General features: G+C 50.8%; 1 protein-coding gene across 1 annotated transcript in view; it reads right to left on the reverse strand.

Annotated features, from left to right (window-relative positions):
- Positions 1-25012, reverse strand: part of LOC139233713 (AT-rich interactive domain-containing protein 3B-like) — a 248438-nt gene that overhangs the window by 39339 nt on the left and 184087 nt on the right. Inside the window, exon 5 of the mRNA XM_070864126.1 lies at positions 603-786. Within this exon, the coding sequence (XP_070720227.1) occupies positions 603-786 (184 nt within the window). The remainder of the gene's footprint in view (positions 1-602; positions 787-25012) is intronic.

Here is a 25012-nt window from a genome sequence, read left to right on the forward strand (position 1 = left end):
ACTCCCAGTGCAGTGCTGAGGGAGTGCTGCACTGTCGGAGGTGTCGTCTTTCAGATCAGTCGTTAAACCGAGGCCCCATCTGCTCTCTCAGGTGGACGTAAAAGATCCCGTGGTACTATTTAGAAGAAGAGCAGGGGAGTTATCCCCGGTGTCCTGGGGCTAATATTTATCCCTCAATCAACATAACAAAAACAGATTATCTGGTTATTGCCACATTGCTGTGTGTGGGAGCTTGCTGTGTGCAAATTGACTGCCGCGTTTCCTACATTACAACAGTGACTGCACTCCAAAAGTGCTTCATTGGCTGTAAAGCGCTTTGAAACGCCCGGTAGTCGTGAAAGGCGCTACATAAATGCAAGTCTTTCTTTTATATGTCCAAGTCGGGATGGCGTGCGACTTGGAGGGGAGCTTGGAGCTGATGGTGCTCCCGTGTGCCGGCTGCCCTTGTCCTAATTGTCCCCTTTGGCTGTGCGACAGATACAACTCACCCGCTGGTGTCTCTGGCCCCCGGCGGACTCACCAGGCTTGCAACGTGAGTCTGAAAACCCCGCGGACTGACGGCGCTGGATGGGGTTGAAGGATGCGGAGAGGCTGCTACTCACTGAGTCCTGAGTGTAAAGGCTGCACTGGTAATTGAGGTAGGTAAGTTGAGGCCTTTTGTGATTTCCCGCCAAATCTTCTTGTTGATAACTTCCACCAAGCCGCCCTTCTCCGTGACGAGCTTATACAACATGTACAGGTCCAATACTTGCTTTGCCATGATCGGGATCCGGTTCACTGGCGTTCCTGTAAAACAAAAGGGGCAGAAGGGTTTCCGTCTGTTTTCCCAGTTCCATACCAGTCTGGATGAGCGGCAGATTCCTGCGTGTTGCTCTCTCGCCCTGTTGGGAGGTTTTAACGGTATGAAGATTGTAAGGGAAAGGGAAGACTGAAAGAAAGAAAGACTTGCATTTATATAGCGCCTTTCACGACCACCGGATGTCTCAAAGCGCTTTACAGCCAATGAAGTACTTTTGGAGTGCAGTCACTGTTGTAATGTGGGAAACACGGCAACTTGTGCACAGCAAGCTCCCACAAACAGCAATGTGATCATGACCCAGATAATCTGTTTTTTTGTTATGTTGATTGAGAGATAAATATTGGCCAAGGACACTGGGGATAACTCCCCTGCTCTTCTTCACAATAGTGCCATGGGATCTTTTACATCCACCTGAGAGGGCAGATGGGGCCTCGGTTTAACGTCTCATCCGAAAGACAGCACCTCCGACAGTGCAGCGCTCCCTCAGCACTGCACTGGGAGTGTCAGCCCGGATTTATGTGCTCAAGTCTCTGGAGTGGGACTTGAACCCACAACCTCCTGACTCAGAGGCAAGAGAGAGAGAGTGCTACCCACTGAGCCACAGCTGACAGCTTAAAATCTATAACGTACCCCTCAAACACGGTTATTTGAATCGGGCTGTAGCACAGGGCCTCACAGATGAAACAACACCACAGAATATCAATTAGCAATGTGAGGGCCGGTCGAGATGCTGAGGTGGGCGTATTTAAAATTAATTTTGATCACCGGCACCTAGACTCCTTCTATTGCCTCAGCCCCTCTGTATCCCGCACTGGCAGGGGCACCGAGATGTTGAATGTTTCATTGATTGGAATGAGGACATATCGGGCACAGAAGCCGAGGAGATCCGAATTTGATTCTTAGAATCATACGGCACAGAAGGAGGCCATTCAGCCCATCGTGCCTGTGTCGGCTCTCTGAAAGAGCGATCCAATTAGTCCCTCCCCCCTGCGCTTTCCTCATCGCCCTGCAAACTTTTCCTGTTCATGTATTTATCCAATTCCCTTTTGATTCCCGGGATGGCAGGACTGACATATGAAGAAAGACTGGATCGGCTAGGCTTATACTCACTGAAATTTAGAAGAATGAGAGGGGATCTCATTGAAACATATAAAATTCTGACAGGATTGGACAGGTTAGATGTAGGAAGAATGTTCCCGATGTTGGGGGAAGTCCAGAACCAGGGGTCACAGTCTAAGGATAAGGGATAAGCCATTTAGGACCGAGATGAGGAGAAACTTCTTCACTCAGACAGTTGTGAACCTGTGGAATTCTCGACCACAGAAAGTTGTTGAGGCCAGTTCATTGGATATATTCAAAAGGGAGTTAGATGTGGCCCTTATGGCTAAAGGGATCAAGGGGTATGGAGAGAAAGCAGGAATGGGGTACTGAAGTTGCATGATCAGCCATGATCTTATTGAATGGTGGTGCAGGCTCGAAGGGCCGAATGGCCTACTCCTGCACCTATTTTCTATGTTTCTATGAAAGTTACTATCCACCATCCTTTCCAGCAGTACGGTCCAGATCATCACAGCTCGCTGCATTAAGCAGCATTTCTCCTCATCGCCCCTCCGTCTTTTTTTTGCCAATTATTTTCACTTGTGGGGGAAGAGCATAACTAGAGGCCATCAATATAAGATAGTCACCAAGAAATCCAATCGGGAATTCAGAAGAAACTTCTTTACCCAGAGAGCGGTGAGAATGTGGAACTCGCTGCCACAGGGAATGGTTGAGGCGAATAGTATCGATGCATTTAAGGGAGGCTGGACAAGCATATGGGGGAGAAGGGAATAGAGGGTTGTGCTGATAGAGTTAGATGAGGAAAGACGGGAGGAGGCTCGAGTGGAGCATAAACGCCGGCATGGACTGGTTGGGCCGAATGGCCTGTTTCTGTGCCGTATATCCCGTGTAAAATTGTGATCGGTTGCCTCCGACCAAAATGTTTTTCACGGAAGTACCTGGCGGTCCCGGAGGAACGAACGATTCGGGTCCGAGGCCTAGTTGCTCAGCCCAGCGTACGGGCCCACGCATCCCGGGAACGTGAACCCAACCTGGGATCACGTGGGCCTGGACCACCAATGAACACGGAGTATTCTCATTGATGATAATGGCGAGTTCCGTTGGTAGCAGCTCCCATTACTATCAATGAGAATACCACCAAAACACAGAAACACAACACAATAAATAAAAATAACATATTTAAAAGTATTTGAAATTGGAGTGAATTAAATGTTTAAGAAAAAAATGTATGTTTGAAAAAGTTTAAGAAAGTTTTTAATCGGGTTAAAAATAAACTTACCTTAATGGACAGGGTTTTTAATATAAAAATTAGTCCTAAAATTTAATTTTTATATCTTTTAAAACACTTACGCAACATAAGAAATAGGAGCAGGAGCAGGCCATACGGCCCCTTGAGCCTGCTCCACCATTTAATACGATCATGGCTGATCCAATCATGGACTCAGGTCCACTTCCCCGCCCGTTCCCCATAACCCCTTATTCCCTTATCGGTTAAGAAACTGTCTATTTCTGTCTTAAAGTTATTCAGTGTCCCAGCTTCCACAGCTCTCTGAGGCAGCAAATTCCACAGATCCACAACCCTCTGGGAAAATAAATTCATCCTCATCTCAGTTTTAAATGGGTGGCCCCTTATTCTAAGATCATGCCCCCTAGTTCTAGTCTCCCCCATCAGTGGAAACATTCTCTCTGCATCCACCTTGTCGAGCCCCCTCATAATCTTATATGTTTCGATAAGATCACCTCTCATTTTTCTGAATTCCAATGTGTAGGGGCTCAACCTACTCAACCTTTCCTCATAAGTCAACCCCCTCATCCCCGGAATCAACCGAGTGAACCTTCTTTGAACTGCCTTCAAAGCAAGTATATCCTTTCGTAAATATGGAAACCAAAACTGCACGCAGTATTCCATGTGTGGCTTCACCAATACTCTGTATAGCTGTAGCAAGACTTCCCTGCTTTTATACTCCATCCCCTTTTGCAATAAAGGCCAAGGTACCATTGGCCTCCCTGACCACTTGCTGCACCTGCAGACTAACCTTTTGTGTTTCATGCACAAGGACCCCTCGTCAGCCTGAATTATGGGCCTAGGTTCCTGACGTGGGACTCAAAGCCACAGCCTTCGGACTCGGAGACGGGCAGACACGAGACGACGTGAAAGGTGCTGAATTGGGTCAAGTGCAGGGCTGTGGTCACGCAACAACCACCTGCATTTCCATAGCGCCTTTGACGTAGGAAAACATCCCAGGGCGCTTTCACAGCAGCATTTATCAGACAACATTTGACAGCGAGCCACGAGAGGAGATATCGAGACGGGCGACCAAAAGGTTGGTCAAAAGAGGTAGGTTTTAAGGAGCTTCTTGGAAGGAGGAGAGAGAGAGAGAGAGAGGCGGAGAGGTTTCGGGAGGGAGTTCTGGAGCTTAGGGCCCAGGCAGCTGAAGGCACGGCCACCGATGGTGGAGTGATGAAAATTGGGGAGAGACAAGAGGCCAGAATTAGAGGAGTGCAGAGATCTCGGGGGGGGGGGGGGGGGGAGATTACAGAGATAGGGAGGGGCGAGGCCCATGGAGGGATTTGAAAACAAGGATGAGAATGTTACCCTTGCTCAGAGCTAGTTGATGGGTATAAATGCCCAGGACATGAGCTGTGCAGTTGCTGCAGACTATTTTTGGACTGCCCTGAAAAATAAGAAACAAATAGAAAGTCGGGGCCCCTCTAAATAGGAGTCGACAGGCCACACATTGCCCCCTCTTGCAGCTGTGATGTGACCGTTTAACGCGTCTCAAGGTTGGACAGTCTCGTTCCCCTTCTCACAAGAGCTGGAAACGCAGCTTTACTTCGAAGACAAAACCATTGCTGATGTCAGTAGAATGCCTTTAGGAAAGTGATCATTGCTGTGCAGTTAATAGCAACAAAGTCTCCCCGAGTTCCAACTGGCCTGTGGCAGGAGACCCACCTCTGACACTGTGGTCAGCCGCCTTTGGACGATGTCAAGATCGCAATCTGCCTGCGTCGACCATGATTGTATTTCCACCTCTCTCTCTCCCTCTCTCTCTTCCTCTCACTTTCCAGAAAGCAAAACAACTGTGGAGCTGTTCAGTATTCATACTAGCGGTGAAGGTCGTATGGTAAAACTACACATAACTAGCACTCCAACCAGGCTCTCTATTGAAACTACACATAACTAGCACTCCAACCGGGCTCGCTATTGAAACTACACATAACTAGCATTCCAACCAGGCTCTCTATTGAAACTACACATAACTAGCACTTCAACCGGGCTCTCTTATTAAAATTACACATAACTAGCACTTCAACCAGGCTGACTATTGAAACGACTCATAACCAGCACTCCAACCATGCTCTCTATTAAAACTACACATAACTAGCACATCATCATCATAGGCAGTCCCTCGGAATCGAGGAAGACTTGCTTCCACTCCCAAAGTGAGTCCTCTGGTGGCTGAACAGTCCGATACGAGAGCCACAGACCCTGTCACAGGTGGGACAGACATTCGTCGAGGGAAGGGGTGGGTGGGGCTGGTTTGCCGCACGCTCCTTCCACTGCCTGCACTTGGCCTCGTCACGCTCTTTGCGTTGAGATTCGAAGAGCTCAACGCCCTCCCGGATTCACTTTCTCCACCTCGGGCGGTCTTTGGCCAGGGTCTCCCAGGTGTCAGTGGTGGTGTTGCACTTGACCAGGGAGGCTTTGAGGGTGTCCTCGTAACGTTTCCGCTGTCCTCCTTCGGCTCGTTTACCACGAAGGAGACACCCACTGGGCTCTCTAATGAAACTACACAGAACTTCCTCCCCCCACCCCTCGTTGCCGTAGCTACACCCGTGTGAGAGGCGAAGAGATGGCATGAAAAAGACGCAGGAAGAGTCGGGGAGAAAAGGATGTGAAAAGTGTAATGGAGATAAAAAGGAAAAGGCGATAGAAACAAAGAGAGAAAAAGCAGTGCCCCCCCACCCCAGCCTCACACCGCGAATGAATCACTGCCATTACGGGGAGGGGAGCGGAGAGAATATAGCAGAGAATTATTAAACTGTAGGGAGATGGGTTGCTTTCGTGCTTTTTCCATTTGTCTTCCTTGCCCCGCTGAAGGTGCTGACTCAGGCTGGCTGTACAGACAGGCAATGGCCAGACTACAGGCATGGGCCTGGACAGTGAGTGCCCGGCAATGGTCCCCGGAATTTGTTTTGGGCCGTGCGTCCCTTTATCGGGCAGCGCGCGCCGATCAATAGTCCGCCTGTGCGCGATTGTTTATCGATTTAACGGCCAGTTAAAGGGAGCATTGGTATCGTAGGCTATTTGACTGCAGAGGGCATCACAGCCACGGCAGTCCCTGTCCACGCAGCACACTGACTTTCTAGGAAGGGTGGGTAGGGGCGGGGCGGGGAGTGGGCGGATCACTAGCCCATGGGGCTGCGACCAATCGTAGCACTTGAGCTTCAGCCTTGCCCCGTGATTGGTTGGCAGTGCTGACCCAGGGAGGTGGGGGGGGGGGGGGGAGGGGCGGTGCGAACCCTGGGACCCCTCCGGTCTGTATGGCTCAGTAACCCAACGAGCGATGCGTTTACCAGAACCTTTCGAAAGGGAATTGGATGTACAGTTGGAAACCAAAAATTTGCAGGGCTATGGCGAACGAGAAGGCGAGTGGGATCAATTGGATAGCTCTTTCAATGGGCCAGCACAGACATGATGGGCTGAATGGCCCCCTTCTGTGATTCTTCCTACTCAGCTGCCTTCCACACGACGAACAAACGAGCAACAATGGACAGGAAGAGACCCTCCAGCCTGTCCCGCAACATTTGTGATATCCCCAGTATATACACTCCCCACATCACCTGAAAATGTGTGATCACCTGGAAGAGGCAGAGATGCAGATTAAGGGCGAATTTGGGGAGGGGAGTTGGGGGTGCGGTAGGGGGATGAAATCTGTGAAATTCATCTCTGGACACCGCCCCCCCCTCCCCCCCCAACTATGGTGATCGAAACTAGTCCAGGGACAAAGCGTTTTTTAAATTCATTCATGGAATGTGGGCGTCGCTGGCAAGGCCGGCATTTATTGCCCATCCCTAATTGCCCTCGAGAAGGTGGTGGTGAGCCGCCGCCTTGAACCGCTGCAGTCCGTGTGGTGAAGGTGCTCCCACAGTGCTGTTAGAGAGGGAGTTCCAGGATTTTGACCCAGTGACGATGAAGGAACGGCCGATATATTTCCAAGTCGGGATGGTGTGTGACTTGGAGGGGAACGTGGAGGTGGTGGTGTTCCAATGCGCCTGCTGCCCTTGACCTTCTAGGTGGTAGAGGTCGCGGGTTTGGGAGGTGCTGCCGAAGAAGTCTCGACAAGTTGCTGCAGTGCTTCTATTGGCCTTTATTGCAAGGGGGATAGAGTATAAAAGCAGAGAAGTCCTGCTACAACTGTACAGGGTATTGGTAAGGCCACTGGAGTACTGTGTACAGTTTTGGTCTCCGTATTTAAGGAAGGCTATACTTGTCTTGGAGGCTGTTCAGAGAAGGTTCACTAGGTTAATTCCAGAAATGAGGGGGTTGACTTATGAAGATAGATTGAGTAGGTTGGGCCGATACACATTGGAGTTCAGAAGAATGAGAGGTGATCTTATTGAAACATACAAGATAATGAGGGGGCTCGACGAGGTGGATGCAGAGGGGAAAGTGAAACGAGGGGACATAGTCACAGAATAAGGGGCCGCCCATTTAAAACTGAGATGAGGAGGAATTTCTTCTCTCAGAGGGTTGCAAATCTGTGGAATTCTCTGCCCCAGAGAGCTGTGGAGGCCGGGTCACTGAATATATTTAAGGTGGAGATAGACAGATTTTTTGAGCGATAGGGGAGTGAAGGGTTATGGGGAGCGGGCGGGGAAGTGGAGCTGAGGCTAGGATCAGATCAGCCATGATCTTATTGAATGGCGGAGCAGGCTCGAGGGGCCGTATGGCCGACTCCTGCTCCTATTTCTTATGTTCTCGTAGATGGTACACACTGTGGGACCTGACCACGGGAATACACTGGGCTTGTAGTGAAACACTCACATCAGGTCTGCCTCAAAGAGCAGAGAACACTGCCAAACAGTAGGTGCATTTTCAACGCTGGGACTGTTGAACGTGAAATTGATTCTGTAGTTATGGGACATCGCAGCGAGGAAAGCGGGGGCGGAGCCGGGGTGCGGGGGTGGAAACAGGGATAATAAACTATGAGTTATGGCATATTAACTGCGCTCATACACAATTCAATGATGGTTGAATCAATACAGGATGACCTAGGATCACACTGAGTTTAACACTGCAACTTAAACCAGTGCTCCCACCCGTAATGTACTTCTTGATTTATAGACATTACCTACGCTGGGACTTCGCATTTAATCACAAAGTCTCGCTAATGTGGCCGTCATTATGATTTTCTTCAGTGACTGCAGAGTTGGGGCACAGGGCTCCCATGGACTCACAGCTTGCAATGCTCTCGAATCCTAATTGGACAGTGAAGCACGCCAGTATTTGTTTGGACAAACTCCCAGCTCTTGGTTTAGAAAGCGGTTCAAAAACCTTACAATAATAGTAAAGGCAGCCAAAATCCCCATTTGTTACAGCAACACTGGCTGGCAGTCCGGGGCTGTCAGCAGGATCGAATCGTTAGCTTTGTGGCACTTACACTGTCTTTTAGCTCTGGTTTAATGCAGCCACAGCACCACACTGATGGAATCCACTGCTTCGCACTTTGGTGTGTAAAAACCTCGGCCGCCCCGTGTCCTAACTCGCACCAAGTCCCGTTCACCCATCACCCCTGTGCTCGCTGACCTGCACTCGCTCCCGGTCCGACAACGCCTCGATTTTAAAATTCCTGCTTTCCAATCCCTCAATGGCCTTGCCCCCTCTCTATCCTGTGACCTCCTACAGCCCCACAACGCTAGAGATTTCTGCGCTCCTCCAATTCTGGCCTCTTACACATCCGTGATTATAATCACTCAACCATCGGTGAGGCCGTGCCTTCTGCTGCCTGGGCCCCAAGCTCTGGAACTCCCTCCCTAAACCTCTCCGCCTCTCCCCCCTCCTGTAAGTCCTGCCGTAAAATCTATCTCTTTGACCAAGTTTCTGGTTGCCTGTCGTAATATCTCCTTTTGTGGCAAGTTTTCTTCGCTAACGCTCCTGAGAAGCGACTTGGGATGTTTTACGAGGTTGAAACCGCTATATAAATGTAAGTTGTTGTTGTTGATGTATCTGGGTGTACCTGTTTGCATCAAAAGGCACTTGTTTGGTACAGGCCCGTGAACGGGCGAGTGTGCGATTGGCTTCTGCCAGTGCACCCTTCGCAGTCGAATAACCTGCCAACACCCACTGCCCACGCTGGCACAGGACAAACAGCTACACTCCAGCCGTGGCTCAGTGGGCAGCACTCTCGCCTCATGAGTATAGGAGGTTGTGGGTTCGAGTCCCACTCCAGAAACTTGAGCACATAAATCCCAGGCTGACACTCCCAGTGCAGTGCTGAGGGAGCGCCACACTGTCAGAGGTGCCGTCTTTCGGACGAGGCGTTAAACCCGAGGCCCCGTCTGCCCTCTCAGGTGGACGCAAAAGATCTGATGGCACGATTTGGAAGAAGAGCAGGAGGAGTTATCCCCCGTGTCCTGGAGCCAATATTTATCCCTCAACTAACATAACAAAAATAAATGATCTGGTCATTACCACATTGCTGTTTGTGGGAGCTTGCTGTGTGCAAATTGGCTGCTGCGTTTCCTACAGTGACTTCAAAAGTACTTCATTGGCTGTGAAGCGCTTCGGGGTGGTCGTGAAAGGTGCTATAGAAATGCAAGTCTTTTCTTTCTAGCTAAGGGAAACCAGGGGGCCATGAGGGTCAGGGCAGGAGAGGGGAATAAAATCCCAGGGAACTTGTGGGATATATCAATCTATTAGATACACAACAAAGGCAGTCAATTACAAAATAATATTGAATGACTGTGGTTTTGAATCTCCAATGCTGCATGCGTAAGACCAGTGTGTTATTACACTGTACTCAGCTGCGACAACTTCATTCACAAACTTGAAACAGACTATGTGTGTGTGTGTGTGTGTGTCACACTGTACAAGATGAATGAGCTTCCAGCAATGCTTGTACCTAGATCAGATTTCCATCTGTGCCCAAGCCAGCTGCTGGACTTGTTACAGAAGCAAAAAACCATTACTCAGGCATTCTGCGAGTGGCGGTTCCGCCTCCGTGTTGCCACACCCGCCCGCCCTCAAACCGGCCGGTTCGGTGTCACCGAGGGGCCGGGGGAGCTCGGAGAGGGCGCGCGGATCAGCCGCGGGGCACCGGGGCCAAATGCTGGCTCAGCTGTTCACACCCAGGGCAGCAGCCGGAGCAGGACCCCCGACCTCAGCCGGCCTGGGTCGGAGAATCGGACAATCGCCCGCATCAATACGCCAAGTTGGGTCGTGTACAGGGCTGTTGTCACTCAACAACAATTTGCTATTTATACAGCGCCATTAACGTCGCAAAACAATAGAAATGGAGGGTATTTTTTTAAACGATGAGAGATTGGGGAATGTTGGTGTTCAGAGGGACCTTGTTGTCCTTGTCCACGAACCATTGAAAGTTAACATGCAGGTACAGCAAGCAATTAAGAAAGCAAATGGTACGTTGGCCTTTATTACAAGAGGATTTGATTACAAGAGTAAAGACGTCTTACTGCAATTATACAGGGCCCTGGTGAGACCGCACCTGGAGTATTGTGTACAGTTTTGGTCTCCTTACCCAAGGAAGGATATACTTGCCATAGAGGGAGTGCAACGAAGGTTCACCAGACTGACTCCTGGGATGGGGGGATTGTCCTATGAGGAGAGATTGAGTAGACTAGGCCGATATTCTCTCGAGTTTAGAAGAATGAGAGGTGATCTCATTGAAACATATAAAATTCTTAAAGGGCTCGACAGGGCAGATGCAGGGTTTCCCCCTGGCTGGGGGAGTCTAGAACCAGGGGTCACACAGTCTCAGAATAAGGGGTCGGCCATTTAGGACTGAGATGAGGAGAAATGTCTTGACTCAGAGGATGGTGAATTTTTGGAATTCTCTGCCCCCGAGGGCTGTGGAGGCTCGGTCATTGAGTATATTCAAGACAGAGATCGATAGATTTTTTGGATATTAAGGGAATCAAGGGATATGGGGACAGTGCAGGAAAGTGGAGTTGAGGTAGAAGATCAGCCATGATCTCATTGAATGGCGGAGCAGGCTCGAGGGGCCGAATGGCCGACTCCTGCTCCTAATTCTTATGTTCTTATCCCAAGGCGCTTCACAGGAGCGATTATCAAACAACATCTGACACCGGGCCGCATGAGGAGATTTTTAGGACAGGACGCTTGGTCAAAGAGCTGGGTTTTAAGGAGCTTCTTAAAGGAGGAGAAAGAGATAGAGAGGCGGAGAGGTTTAGGAGGGAATTCACGAGCTTAGGGCCTTGGCAGCTAAAGGCACGGCCGCCAATGGTGGGGGTGATTAAAATCAAGGATGCGCAAGAGGCTAGAATTGGAGGAGAGCCAAGATCGCGTAAGCCCGTGACTTTGAGCGACGGTGTAAAGCCGCTGATTGCCAATGGGCCGCCCATTTTACATCACCTCTCCCAGAGTTTTATTTCCACTGAAGTCGACGGAGATGAAAGATGGAGGAGAGGGCGCCTGTAGCAAACTGCAGCCAACGGCAAGCTTTACTCAAGAGGCTTCGGCAGTTTATTGATCTTTTGGGAATGCAGAATTCCTGGAAGAGCTCGTTGTGAAAACTCTGGTGTTGTGCTGTCACAGAAGCTTCCGTAGCAATTAAACACAGAGCTTGTGTCTGTACAGCGCCTTTCATGACCTCAGGTTCTATAAAAGGCTTCGCAGTCAATGAGGTAGCTTCAAGTATGGCCACTGCTGTAACCTAGGCAATAAATAGAGCTGGAGCACCAGACCCTGGAACATCGCGGGCGAAGGTGCGGTGAATGAGGGTACGGGGCCCAGAAGAGCCGAGGGCCCAGGGGCAGCACGGGCCCAGCCCACACTGTGCGATATGTGCGCGCACTAGGTCCGTGCAGCAGAGCTGGTCTCCAGTCGTCTTGGTCAACCCTTGCCACTGGACCAAGACCTAGCTCTGTCAAGCCTGATGTGCAACGGCCACCACACATTAAAAAAATTCCACCCACAGGCATCTTCCACCCCCTCAATTGAAGTTCAGGACTGGAACATCGGGTCCTGCATAGAAACAACTGTGAACTCATGTGGAAGCAAGTCATCCTCGTTCGAGGGACCACCTATGATGATGATGATGATGTAGGCAATCAACAACAACAACTTGTATTTATATAGCGCCTTTAACGTAGAAAAACATCCCAAGGTGCTTCACAGGTGTGTTATAAGACAAATATTTGACGACACGCCACATAAAGAGATGTTAGGGCAGATTGGTCAAAGAGGTAGGTTTTAAGGAGCTTCTTAAAGTAGGAAAGAGAGGTAGAGAGGCGGAGAGGTTTAGGCAGGGAGTTCCAGAGCTTGGGGCCCAGGCAACAGAAGGCACGGCCACCGATGGTGGAGCGATTATAATCAGGGATGCTCAAGAGGGCAGAATTAGAGGAGCGCAGACATCTCGGGGGGGTTGTGGGGCTGGAGGAGATTACAGAGATAGGGAGGGGCCATGGAGGGATTTGTGGATGGAAATTATGAAATCGAGGCGTTGCTTAACCGGGAGCCAGCGTAGGTCAGCGAGCACAGGGGTCATGCTGGAGATGGGCATTGTTAAGGAGACGGTTTTAGTTAATGCTGCAAAACACAACAAAGTCCCACAATCAGCAATGAAATAAATGACCAGAGAACCTCTTTAGCGCTGTGATTGAGGGATCAATATTGGCAGAACACCAATATTTCTTCAAAATAGTGCCAGGCGATTTTTTTTTTGTACATCCACCTGATGGGGCCTCGATTTAATGTCTCATCCAAAAGACAGCACCTCACTCCCGCAGCACTGCACTGGAACATCAACCTAGATTTTTGTGCTCAAGGCCCCTGGAGTGGGACTTGAACCTACAACTTTCTGACTCAGAAGCAAGAGTGCTGCCCACTGAGCCACGGCTGACTCGAGGTATGGTGGCATAAGTGTTGGGAGGCTGTGTTGCTTGGTGTGAGGATTGATTGGTGTGACAGGAAAGATGCGAGCCACTCAAATTGAGTCGGCTGACCCACCCCACCTCTGTCCCGATTCTCTTGTTCTGTATGTAACTATATAATACTTGCCACCAGAGGGCGCGACTGTTGGAGTCTGAATGGTCACCTGCACTCATGTGCAGGGCCAGTATAAAAGGTTGGCTGCCATGTTGTTTAGGCACTCTGGAGTTGTAATAAAGAAGACTAAGGTCACACTAAGTTTAGCTCACAGTACTCAGCCTTGTGGAGTTCTTCTATACACAACATCTCTGATCTGGGCTGCTCTCAAGTGGGGCATCGGTATTGGGGGCGGGGAGGGGGATTAGTGGACAAAGACTGGACAATGTATCTATGTATCTGTCACAGTGCGAGTGCTTACAGTGCAATTTTATAGACCTGAAGTAGAATTACATCCAAAGATCCAAATTAATAGCGACTGCCACCGACAGAGAACTGGTCAAGCTTAAGTCAGCACCCCCCAGCCCAGGGAGCTCTGCCACTAAGAAGGCCAAGAGTAGCAATGCCTTAGGAACTGCATCAACTCCAGGTACCTCTCCACGTCACACACGCTCCTGAATTGGACTTTGTAATGTAAGCACTGTGAGTATGCTCATAGGTTTGCAGAGTTGTTGAGATGGGAGTGGCTTAGCCAGTCATGTGATGTTCACAAGACTCAATAAAACCCCAGCCAGTTGGGTTCGGGGTGGGGATCCACGATGAGGCAGGTGGTTGTGAGCCTGGTGGATGAACGGGTAATGTATAGTTTGATTGTTAAACCTATTTTAGACTCCCAAAGCAAGCGCTCTACTCAGAACTCCTTCATGGCAAACGAGCCCCAGGTGGGCAGAGGAAACGTTACAAGGACACCCTCAAAGCCTCCCTGATAAAGTGCGACATCCCCACCGACACCTGGGAGCCCCTGGCCAAAGACCGCCCAAAGTGGAGGAAGTGCATCCGGGAGGGCGCTGAGCACCTCGAGTCTCATCGCCGAGAGCGTGCAGAAATCAAGCGCAGGCAGCGGAAAGAGCGTGCGGCAAACCAGTCCCACCCACCCCTTCCCTCAACAGCTATCTGTCCCGCCTGTGACAGGGACTGTGGCTCTCCTATTGGACTGTTCAGCCACCTAAGGACTCATTTTATGAGTGGAAGCAAGTCTTCCTCGATTCCGAGGGACTGCCTATGATGATGATGTTAAGCCTATTGCTAATAAACCAACTAGTTCTTAATAGCAATGCGTCGCGATGAATTCTTAAGCAAAGAACCGCTGTAGCAAATACGTTACAGACATAAAATGGTGTTCCTTCATCGTTGCTGGGCCAGTATCCTGGACTTCCCTACCCAATGCCATCGTGGGAGCTCAGTCACTACAGGGACTGCAGCGTTCGAAGAGAAGGCGGCCCACCAACCACCTTCTCAAGGGACAACTGGGGACGGGAAGTAATTGCCAGGTTTGCCCGTCACGTCCGCAGACCGACAATGAATGATAAAGAAATTCTAGCCACACTGGCATGCGTGTCTTGCATGGCACAGTTGGTGTTGAATTTCCACTGTGGTTCCTCTGAAATTTAGCCCTGCGGTACAGCTCTATCGGCAATGCCGGTAAACCGGGCGTCACCTGGGTCAAGAGAAATTGGGTGGGGAGAAAGAAAAGGCTTGCATTTATATAGCGCCTTTCAAGGCCACCGGATGTCTCAAAGCGCTTTACAGCCAATGAAGTACTTTTGGAGTGCAGTCACTGTTGTAATGTGGGAAACGCGGCAGCCAATTTGCGCACAGCAAGCTCCCACACATAGCAATGTGATAATAACTAGATAATCTGTTTTTGTTATGTCGATTGAGGGATAAATATTGGCCCAGGACACCCCTGCTCTTCTTCAAAATAGTGCCATGGGATCTTTTACATCCACCTGAGGGGGGATGACAGGGCCTCGTTTTAATGTCTCATCCGAAAGACGGCACCTCCGACAGTGCAGCACTCCCTCAGCACTGCACTGGGTGTGCCAGCCTAAATTTTTGCGTTCAAGTCCCCACCCACGCCCTTCTGACTCTGAGGCGAGTGTGCTGCCCACTGAGCCACAGACCGACACCTGACAGCCAACGTCAAAGTACGCTGGTTACCTTGCGCCCAGGGGGTCATCGCGGGTCATGGGCGGCGGGCCAGTTGAAGGGCGCCGGTGTGCGCGTGCGTCAGGTGAAGACGGAATCGCGCTCGGCGTTGTCGCCTCCCCGCCCCTCCCACCACGGGCGAATAGCCCGCCCACACTCCCAGCGCGCGTGCGCCGCACGGCAGCTTAGAAAGGTCATGGCGAGACGATGCCTGTGAAAGCGCACCAGGGGATAGACAGTACGAGAAAGAATTAGTACGCCAGTGCGTCAAATTTGTCAATGGATTAGCGGTTTAAAAGTTCCCAAATAGGAAGAGGGAAGAAAAATAAGGAGGAAATTTAATTACGCCTGGCTTTGAAGCGCACTTCAAATAGTTTATATGAGCCAGGCTATTTTCTCACGTTGAAAATGTTGATTGAATTTACAGAGATTGAATGGAAACTAATAGGCCTGTCAGAGAGATCTGCTGCACGCATTTCAACCGGGACAAAAGCCCACGGACTCTCACAGCTGATAAACATCTGTGCTGCCACATGCCAGGGGCAGGAAGTGATTGAAAAGGCTGCAGCGATCTACCGCAGGAACGGTTGAATGAAGTCGTCTTCTTCTTCTCGAACAGGGCAGGCAGCGGCTCGGCTCAGCGAGGGAGGCCCCGTCGCCGCTGACGACCATGGGGGGGCCCTACCGCACCCACGGCAACCTGGCGGAAACGCGGGCAGAGCGCGATCCCGGTAAAAGGAAAAGCCAGGAAGCCCCGCGCGGCTAGAAACTGGAACGTGAGTCAGAGGCCTCCCGATATTGCGTCAATTGAGACATCTTAAAAATTTTAGCCAGGCCCATTTGGGCCTACAAATTGGAAACTGGGGAAGGACCCCACTCGAAACAGACTTCATTAACATCCCGGCCCGTCCTATTTAAAACCCACAAACCCCCCCAAAAATTGATTTTAGCTCCCTCTTCAAGGTAATAATTATTAATGCCTCACCTACAGCTCATACTCTGAAATTTGAAACATATTTTTAATGTTTCTACAGTGATTATTTGAGGAAATGGTTAATTCGGCAGATCTCCCCTGGCATTGCTCATGGTGAGTGTGTGATAACAGCCCAATTTTGGGAGAGGTGTAGGGGTGTGACTTATGCTCGCCCATTGACAGGCCTGTCTGAAAATTGCATCAGGTGGGGCCTTAAGACTTCAGTCAGGCGGCCGAGGTGGCCCCTTGATCTTCCGCAGTGTCAGCTGTGGCTCGGGGCCGGAAGAGCTGAGGGCCCAGGGGCAGCACGGGCCCAGCCCACACTGTGCGATATGTGCGCGCACTAGGTCCGTGCAGCAGAGCTGGTCTCCAGTCATCCTGGTTAATCCTTGCCACTGGACCAAGACCTGGCTCTGTCAAGCCCCGTGTGGTGGCTGGTGTGCAACGGCCACCCCACGTTAAAAAAATCCACCCACAGGCATCTTCCACCACTTCAGGATGTAGTTCGGGATCCGGAATATTAGGTCCTTCATTGAAACACCCGCGAACTTCCATTTTGGCGTGGAAGCAAGTCATCCTCGCTTCGAGGTACCGCCTTTGATGATTAGGAGACGACACGCGTTGATAACAGTGCACCTCAAGTAGACGAATATCACTCTGCAAGAGCGGAGAGAAGCACAGCAACTGGCGGGAGGGGGGGAGCGGTGGTGGGTGGGGGAAGCTTGGATGGGACAGTCCGAGAGATTGTTCGGATGCATTTAAAGGCGATGAGAAAAGTTCGCAGGCAGCATAGTTGAAGAAGGGAGCTCTAGACAGCTCCGTGGGTGCTGAGTGAGTGCCTCTTTAACAGAAAACCAGGAGAACCTGCACGTTTACCTACATTCCTCAGCCACATTCTATGCTCAACTCGGCAGCAGTATTGCCACAGACTTAGAAGCAAGATGCCTGCCCTCTTTGGTGGGGATTTGAACAGAAGAAATAGGAGCAGAAGTCGGCCATTCAGCCCCTCGAGCCTGCTCCGCCATTCAATAAGATCATGGCTGATCTTCTACCTCAACTCCACTTGCCTGCACTATCCCCATATCTCTTGATTCCCTTTAATATCCAAAAATCTATCGATCTCTGTCTTGAATATACTCAAAGACTGAGCCTCCACAGCCCTCTGGGCAAAGAATTCCAAAGATTCACCACCCTCTGAGTGAAGAAATTCCTCCTAATCTCAGTCCTAAATGGCTGACCCTTTATTCTGAGACAGTGGCCCCTGGTTCTAGACTCCCCAGCCAGGGGGAAACATCCTCTCTGCCAAGCCCTTTAAGAATTTTATATTTGGACGCAAAAGATCCCATGGCACTATTTTGAAGAAGAGCAGGATGGTTCTCCTGGCAAATGTTTATCCATCAACCAGCATCGTTTAAACAGATTATCTGGTCATTATCACACTGCTGTTTGTGGGAGCTTGCTGTGCGCATTTTAGCTGCCGCGTTTCCCACATTACAACAGTGACTCCACTCCAAAAGTACTTCATTGGCTGTAAAGCGCTTTTGGACGTCTGGAAGTTGTAAGAGGCGCTATATAAATGCAAGTCTTTCTTTCTCAGCAGATAACTGAACCATAGGCAGCAGAAGGGGTGAACATCTCGATCCCCGGGTCTGTGCTGTTAACTGATCACACCTGCACTGCCGGGTCCGGGGAAGGAAGGTGGGTAACAAAAATCAGCCAGGCTCTTGCTCCCGATCGCAATCGAACGATCCCTTCCTGGAAAACATGCGGACGTCGGATGATGATAGGTTCGGGTCGGGCTGTGACCAACGTCCGATGTCCTCCCCCCCCTCCCCCCCCCCCCCCCCCCCCCCCCCCGGGTGATTTATTTTTTGGGGTGTGTGGCCCCTTTAAGGGGCTGTGGGGCCCATTCGAAATGCCTCGCGTGTATGCGGTTTCGCTTGTTTAGCGGGCGGTAATCCAGCTGCGTGTGAGCTGCTGAGCGCTGCGCGGCTGCGCGCCTTAAAGGGAACACTGGCGGTGAGAACATAAGAACATAAGAATTAGGAACAGGAGTAGGCCATCTAGCCCCTCGAGCCTGCTCCGCCATTCAATAAGATCATGGCTGATCTGGCCGTGGACTCAGCTCCACTTACCTGCCCTCTCCCCGTAACCCTTAATTCCCTTATTGGTTAAAAATCTATCTATCTGTGATTCGAATACATTCAATGTGAGGCCCACTGCAGTCAAATAGCCCGCCGTTGACAACAACAACAACAACAACTTGAACTGATGGGGAGCGTTCGACGTAGGGAAACGTTTGCAGGGGGGGCGTTGTCGGAGAAGAATTAGCAGGAGCCACGTAAGGAGATATTAGGAGAGGGCTCGGTCGACTTCAAGGAACGTCTTGTATGACACATGAATAACGGGACAAACGAGTGAGGTACTAAAAGGGCCATAAAAGGACCGGAGGTGCGGTGGCCTCAGGGAGCAGCGTGGAGGCCTACTACTCTAGGGAGCAGCGCGAGCTGGTGCAGGAGGGCGACGGCAGCGAAGGGTGACGTCATCAAGGTCCAGGTCGGTGATTGGAGCGTTGGCCAGGTACAACAGGAGCGGCGAGATCGGGGCGAAGGAGCGGCGTGAGATCGTAGAGGGACGTGATCGGGGCCCAGGAGAGGCGTGAGTTCGGGGCCCAGAAGAGGCGAGGGCCCAGGGGCAGCACGGGCCCAGCCCACACTGTGCGATATGTGTGCGCGCACTGGGTCCGTGCAGCAGAGCAGGTCTCCAGTCGTCTTGGATAACCCTTGCCACTGGACCAAGACCTAGCTCTGTCAAGCCCGTGTGGTGGCTGGTGTGCAACGGACACCCCGCGTTAAAAAAAATCCACCCACAGGCATCTTCCTGTGAATATGAATATTAGGTCCTTCACTGAAACACCAGTGAACTCGTCCTTTTTTGGCACAGAAGCAAGTCATCCTCGTTTCGAGGGCCTGCCTGTGATGGTAACTAAATGGCTGCTGACAACTACAGAACTGTACAGTAGCTCGAGTGACTTCAGCAGGGAGGACACGACGTGTGGGCGGGTGAGCAACGAGCGGAGGGGAAGTTCAACAAAAACAGAGGCAGCTTCAGGAAAAGAAAGTCAAAGACTGCGCCTTTTATTCCACAAGAAGGCATCTAGCACCGACAGAGAGCGAGAGTGGAGGAGCCTGAAGATTGGAGGGCTGGATCTCATGTTGACGCCTGCGATTTGAGCTGCGTGCTGCTGTTTTTGCATCCTGCCACCTCGGTGATGAATGATTGCGATTTGACACATCGTGATTAATGATGCCCCGGGTCGGAGGGCAGAATTCCAGAGGGGAAAGGTTGTGGAGCTTTCAGCCAAGCCCACAGCTTGAGTTCCAAGGTGCAACCTCCCAATACCGAGTGCACCAGCCAATCCCCTCGCTCTTTGCTGTTCGAAACGGCCAGGAATAATTTATTCGGCGCGCCAAATTGCGAAGGGGTTTTCCCCCCCCTCCCTCCTCTCGCTGTCCTGCCCTTTCATCTGATAAGAAATCAAAGCCTTACTGCACTGGGCGTCAATTGCCATGGGCTTCTTGTGACCGAGAGGAGCTAACTTGAGGCCGTGTGTAATCTAATACAGGTACGCACTAATGACACCCCTTCAAAGCAGAAAATCAAACTCAGATGGCCCTGTTTAACACTTCGCAATGCTGCTGGACTCGGGAGGCCCCATTCATCAGCAAGTATCAGGGACACAGTGCGTTCCTTTCATTGGTCTCCTTCAAGAGAGTGAAGAGAAAAAAAAAACGTTTGCACAAAATTCGTTTGAGCCTTTGGGCCATGCCAAGTCTACACTTCAAAAACACGTTCCAGCCACGAGGTGAGGGGGTACTTGCTGCTGATGTTGAGCCTCCGTAAGTCTGTAAGGTGCCGCTCTGACCTGCGCGAGAGCACCATCGCAGGTCGGGACGATAAACAGAGCTGGAACGCCGGGCTCTGGAACATCGTGGGCGAAGGTGCGGCGAATGAGGGTACGGGGCCCAGAAGAGCCGAGGGCCCAGGGGCAGCACGGGCCCAGCCCACACTGCGATATGTGTGCGCAGTAGGTCCGTGTAGCAGAGCAGCCAACCCTTGCCACTGGACAAAGGCCTGGCTCTGTCGAGCCCGTGTGGTGGCTGGTGTGCAACGGTCACTGCACGTTAAAAAAATCCACGCACAGGCATCTTTCACCCCCTCAACTGGAGTTCAGGACCGGAACATCGGGTCCTTCATTGAAACATCTGTGAACTCTCGTGGAAACAAGTCCTCCTCGTTCATAGGACCGCCTATGAGGATGTAAGGTGCCATCATTTTTCATGAAGGGCTCACCACATAAAGTGTCAGCCGTGGCAAAGGCCATTCAGCCCATCAAACCCATCTCACCTGCAGTGTGCTGTGGCTCAGTGGGTAGCACTCTCGCTTCTGAGTCAGAAAGTTGTGGGTTTCAGTCCCACTCCAGGGAACTTTGAACACAAAAATCTAGGCTGACACTCCCAGTGCAGTGCTGAGGGAGTGTGCAGCAGCCAACTTGCACACAGCAAGCTTCCACAAACAGCAATGTGTTCAGGACCAAACAATTTGTTTTTATACTGATTGAGGGATAAATATTGGGCAAGACATCAGGGATAACTCCCCCTGCTCTTCTTCGAAATAATGCCGTGGGATCTTTTACATCTGCCTGAGAGAGCAGACGGGGCCTCGGTTTAACGTCTCATCCGAAAGACGGCACCTCCGACAGTGCAGCACTCCCTCAGCACTGCACTGGGAGTGTCAGCCTAGATTTTTGTGCTCAAGTCCCTGGAGTGGGACTTGAACCCACAACCTTCGGACCCAGAAGCGAGTGTGCTGCCCACTGAGCCACATGACTCTGCAGGGGGGGGGGGGGGGTCAGGTTTGATGGGCTGAATGGCCTTTGCTCACCCTGTGAGATTGCTACTTCAAGGCCAGGCCTTTGTGTGCAGAAGTTTCTTTTTAATTTTCACATTGTACTGTTTAATGATCCAATGCTAATCCAGAGCGAGTAGCTGAAAAGGCCATTATTCCGTGCAACAGGTTAACCTCGCAATTAATCAGACGGTCTGACAGTTTGATTTGAAGGTTAGAATTTCCATTATTTGTTAACATCATCAATAAGTGGCCTGTGAGGTTGGCTAATCAATCTACTGATGGCCAGCGGCAGTGTGTGACGTTTGGGGAGGCTTTAGTCTGCTTCTCGAATAACCTGTTACAGGCCACAGTGGCAGGTCTGACACAGGCTCTCCCGGAGCAAACAAGAGAAAGCAGCCTGCAAAAGCTTGTGTACAATCACAGAAAGCAAAAAAAAAGCCCCACTCAAGACACCGGTACTGGACAAGCTGTTTGTTAGAATCAGAGAAGTTTACAGCATGGAAGGAGGCCATTTCGGCCCATCGTGTCCGCACCGGCCGACAAAGAGCTAGCCAGCTCTCGGTCCGTAGCCCTGCAGGTTACGGCACTTCAAGTGGTGAGGGTTTCTGCCTCTACCACCCTTTCAGGCAGTGAGTTCCAGACCCCCACCACCCTCTGATGAAGAAATTTCCCCTCTAAACCTCCTACCAATTACTTTAAATCTATGCCCCCTGGTTGTTGACCCCTCTGCTAAGGGAAATAGGTTTGTCCTATCCACTCTATCCAGGCCCCTCATAATTTTATACACTTCAATAAAGTCTCCCCTCAACCTTCTCTGTTCCAAAGAAAACAAACCCAGCCCTATCCAATCTTTCCTCACAGCTAAAATTCTCCAGTCCAGGCAACTTCCTCGTAAATCTCCCCTGTACCCTCTCCAGAGCAATCACATCATTCCTGTAATGTGGTGACCAGAACTGCACGCAGTACTCCAGCTGTGGCCTAACCAGTGTTTCACATCAAACCGAAAGAATTGTAGCTTCCCGATAAATTGAAGTCTGTTAGCTGGCTCCTTCCACTTCCTTCTGCGATGCCCGGTAAGGGTCGTTGAGGGTAAGGGGTGGGTGGGACAGGTTTGCCGCACGCTCTTTCCGTCGCCTGCGCTTGCTAAGTTTCCAGGCAACTATGGCGGTGCGGCGTTCTGGCCTGATCGCTGTTGGAGTTGTCCATGAGGGTCCTGACGTTCCAGGAACTTCATGTTAGAGGAGTGGAAGATGCCTGTGCGTGAGTTCTTTTAACGTGGGGTGGTCGTTGCACACCGTGTACCACACGGGCTCAGCTGAGCAAGGTTTTGGTCCAGTGGCAAGGGGGTCCAAGATGACTGGAGACCAGGCTCTGCTGTATAGGCTGCACACACACCTGTAGTGATAGAGACTTATATCCAGTTGAAATGTTTTGAAGACTTTCACAAAATGAATTGGAGTGTGCTGTCTGGAAGGGACTTCAGTTACAACGTCTCAAATCCGCCTGTCCGAAAATCGGACATTTTTGAGAAGATCCCATTTGGTAATCAGTAAAATAAAATCCGGAATTATGGTCCAATAACCGGCAGGCCGGACTAGTTACCAGCTTCGCCGCTGTGTTCTAAATGGCGCACGATCGGTCCGAGCCGTGCCGAAAAAAACCTCGACCCGGCCCGACCCCCACCTGACCCCATGCCACCATTAGTGCTTTGTCCGTCTCAGTAGCGTGTGGACGCTCTGGTGTTTATCCAAAATCCGGAAAACAATCTCGGTGCCGAGGTTGCTGGGTTTGAGACGCTGTGCCTGTACCTTTAAGGAGCATCGCAAAAAACATCAGAGAAGTGCTGCTTCCGATTGGTTCTTAACACTAGTTTCTCATCCTGATAACAGCTCAGTCACGTCGACACCACAGCGGGGCATCAGGCGAAGATACCAATGACAGGCAGTCCTCAATTAAACAGTCCGCTGCCTTGAACCTTGACCCCGGCTGAATGTAAAATCCATTCCCTGTTGCAACAAGGACATTTCCAATCGATAGACTTCCCGCGCGCAAAATGAACGCACAATAAATGTGGATGGCAGCCATCGAGTTAGAAGGCTGTAATTGTTTGGAGCTGCTCGAGTGAAGCCACACCAGCACTGCCCCTCGCCACTGAGTCAGAAGGTCGTGGGTTCAAAGACCCACTCCAGAGACTTGAGCTCAGACTCCAGGCTGGCCCTCCAGTGACAGTGCTGAGGGAGCACCGCGTTGTCGGGAGGTGCCGCCGTTCGGATGAGACGTTAAACCAAGGCCCCGTCTGCCCTCTTGGGGGGTCAATAACCAGGGGGGGGGCATAGATTTAAAGGAGTTGGTCGGAGGTTTAGAGAGGGGAATGAGGAAAATTGTCTTCACCCAGAGGGCGGTGGGGGTCTGGAACTCACTGCCTGAAAGGGTGGTAGAGGCAGAAACCCTCACCGCATTTAAAACGTACTTGAACAGCGGTGCAGCCGTGACCTACAGGGCTACGGACCAAGGGCTGGAAGGTGGGATTAGGCTGGGCCGTACTTTTTCGACCAGCACGGACACGATGGGCCGACTGGCCTCCTTCTGTGGCGTAATTTTTCTATGACGTAAAAGATCCCACGGCACGATTCCGAAGAAGAGCGGAGGAGGTCCCTCCGGTGTCCTGGCCCTCAACATTTAACCCCCTCAACCAACACCAGCAAAACAGATTGTCGGCTCGTGTCATCATAGCTCATTACCACACTGCTGTTTGTGGGAGCTTGCTGTGCGCAAATTGGCTGCCGCCTTTCCTGCATCACAATAGTGGGCAGACTTCAAAAAGCACTTCGCTGGCTGCAAAGTGCTTTGGGATGTCTTGTGGTGGATGATAATACCAAGCTGAATTGTCCCCAACCAGCACTCCCTCCTTACTGGGAGTGTAGGACTGATGATTTCACCTTTAAATGGTTTCTCCAGTGCAACGATTATCTCCTTAAATCTTCGAGCAACACCATGGTTGTCCTCATTAAAGGGAGAAGCGTTCACCATAAAACCCCTTCACCTTCCTGAACCACACTTGACACATCCAGGAAGCCTCTTCTCAAGAATTGACTGAAAAGTAAATAACTCTCAGTGGGCTCACGGAATATCATTAAAAGTGCAGACGGGCAGATCAAAGTCTATGTCTCGCTGGTGTCCTCCCACTGCACCAAGTATTGTGCAGAACACAGCAAAGGAAGTGCGATAGAATGAAGCACTGTTTTGGTTTCAGTGGGAGATCCACTCTGCTCTCCCCTCCACACAGTCGGCGGGAAATTAAAATGCTAAAACTTGCTAATGCACAGGGAAATCCTAGAATTCCAAAACACCAGCCCACTTGGTGATTATTTTGAATACACATCATCCCGACGCTGTCAAAATAAATCATGGGTTTAGTCGGGTTACCAGAATATTTAGTCACGGGCTTCCAATGTAGCTCCACCGGTGGTCTCCTATTTCTCATCTACATGTTGTCCCTCGGCGACATCATCCAAAAACACAGCGTCAGTTTCCACATGTACGCTGATGACACCCAGCTCTACCTCACCACCACTTCTCTCGACCCCTCCACAGTCTCTAAATTGTCAGACTGCTTGTCCCACATCCAGAGCAGAAATTTTCTCCAATTGAGTATTGGGAAGACCAAAGCCATTGTTTGCGATCCCCGCCATAAACTCCGTTCCCTAGCCACTGACTCCATCCCTCTCCCCAATTCCTGTCGGAGGCTGAACCATACTGTTCACAACCTTGGTGTCATATTTTACCCTGAAATGAGCTTTCAACCACATATCCGCACCATAACTAAGACCGCCTATTTTCACCTCTGTAACATCGTCCGTCTCTACCTCACCTCATCCACTGCTGAAGCCCTCACGCGTGCCTTTGTTATCTCTAGACTCGACTATCCCACGCACTCCTGGCTGGCCTCCCCCTTTCCACCCTATGTAAGCTAGAGATGATCCAAAACTCA

The sequence above is a fragment of the Pristiophorus japonicus genome, chromosome 21 (genome assembly GCF_044704955.1).
Source record: "Pristiophorus japonicus isolate sPriJap1 chromosome 21, sPriJap1.hap1, whole genome shotgun sequence".
NCBI classification, from domain to species: domain Eukaryota; kingdom Metazoa; phylum Chordata; class Chondrichthyes; family Pristiophoridae; genus Pristiophorus; species Pristiophorus japonicus.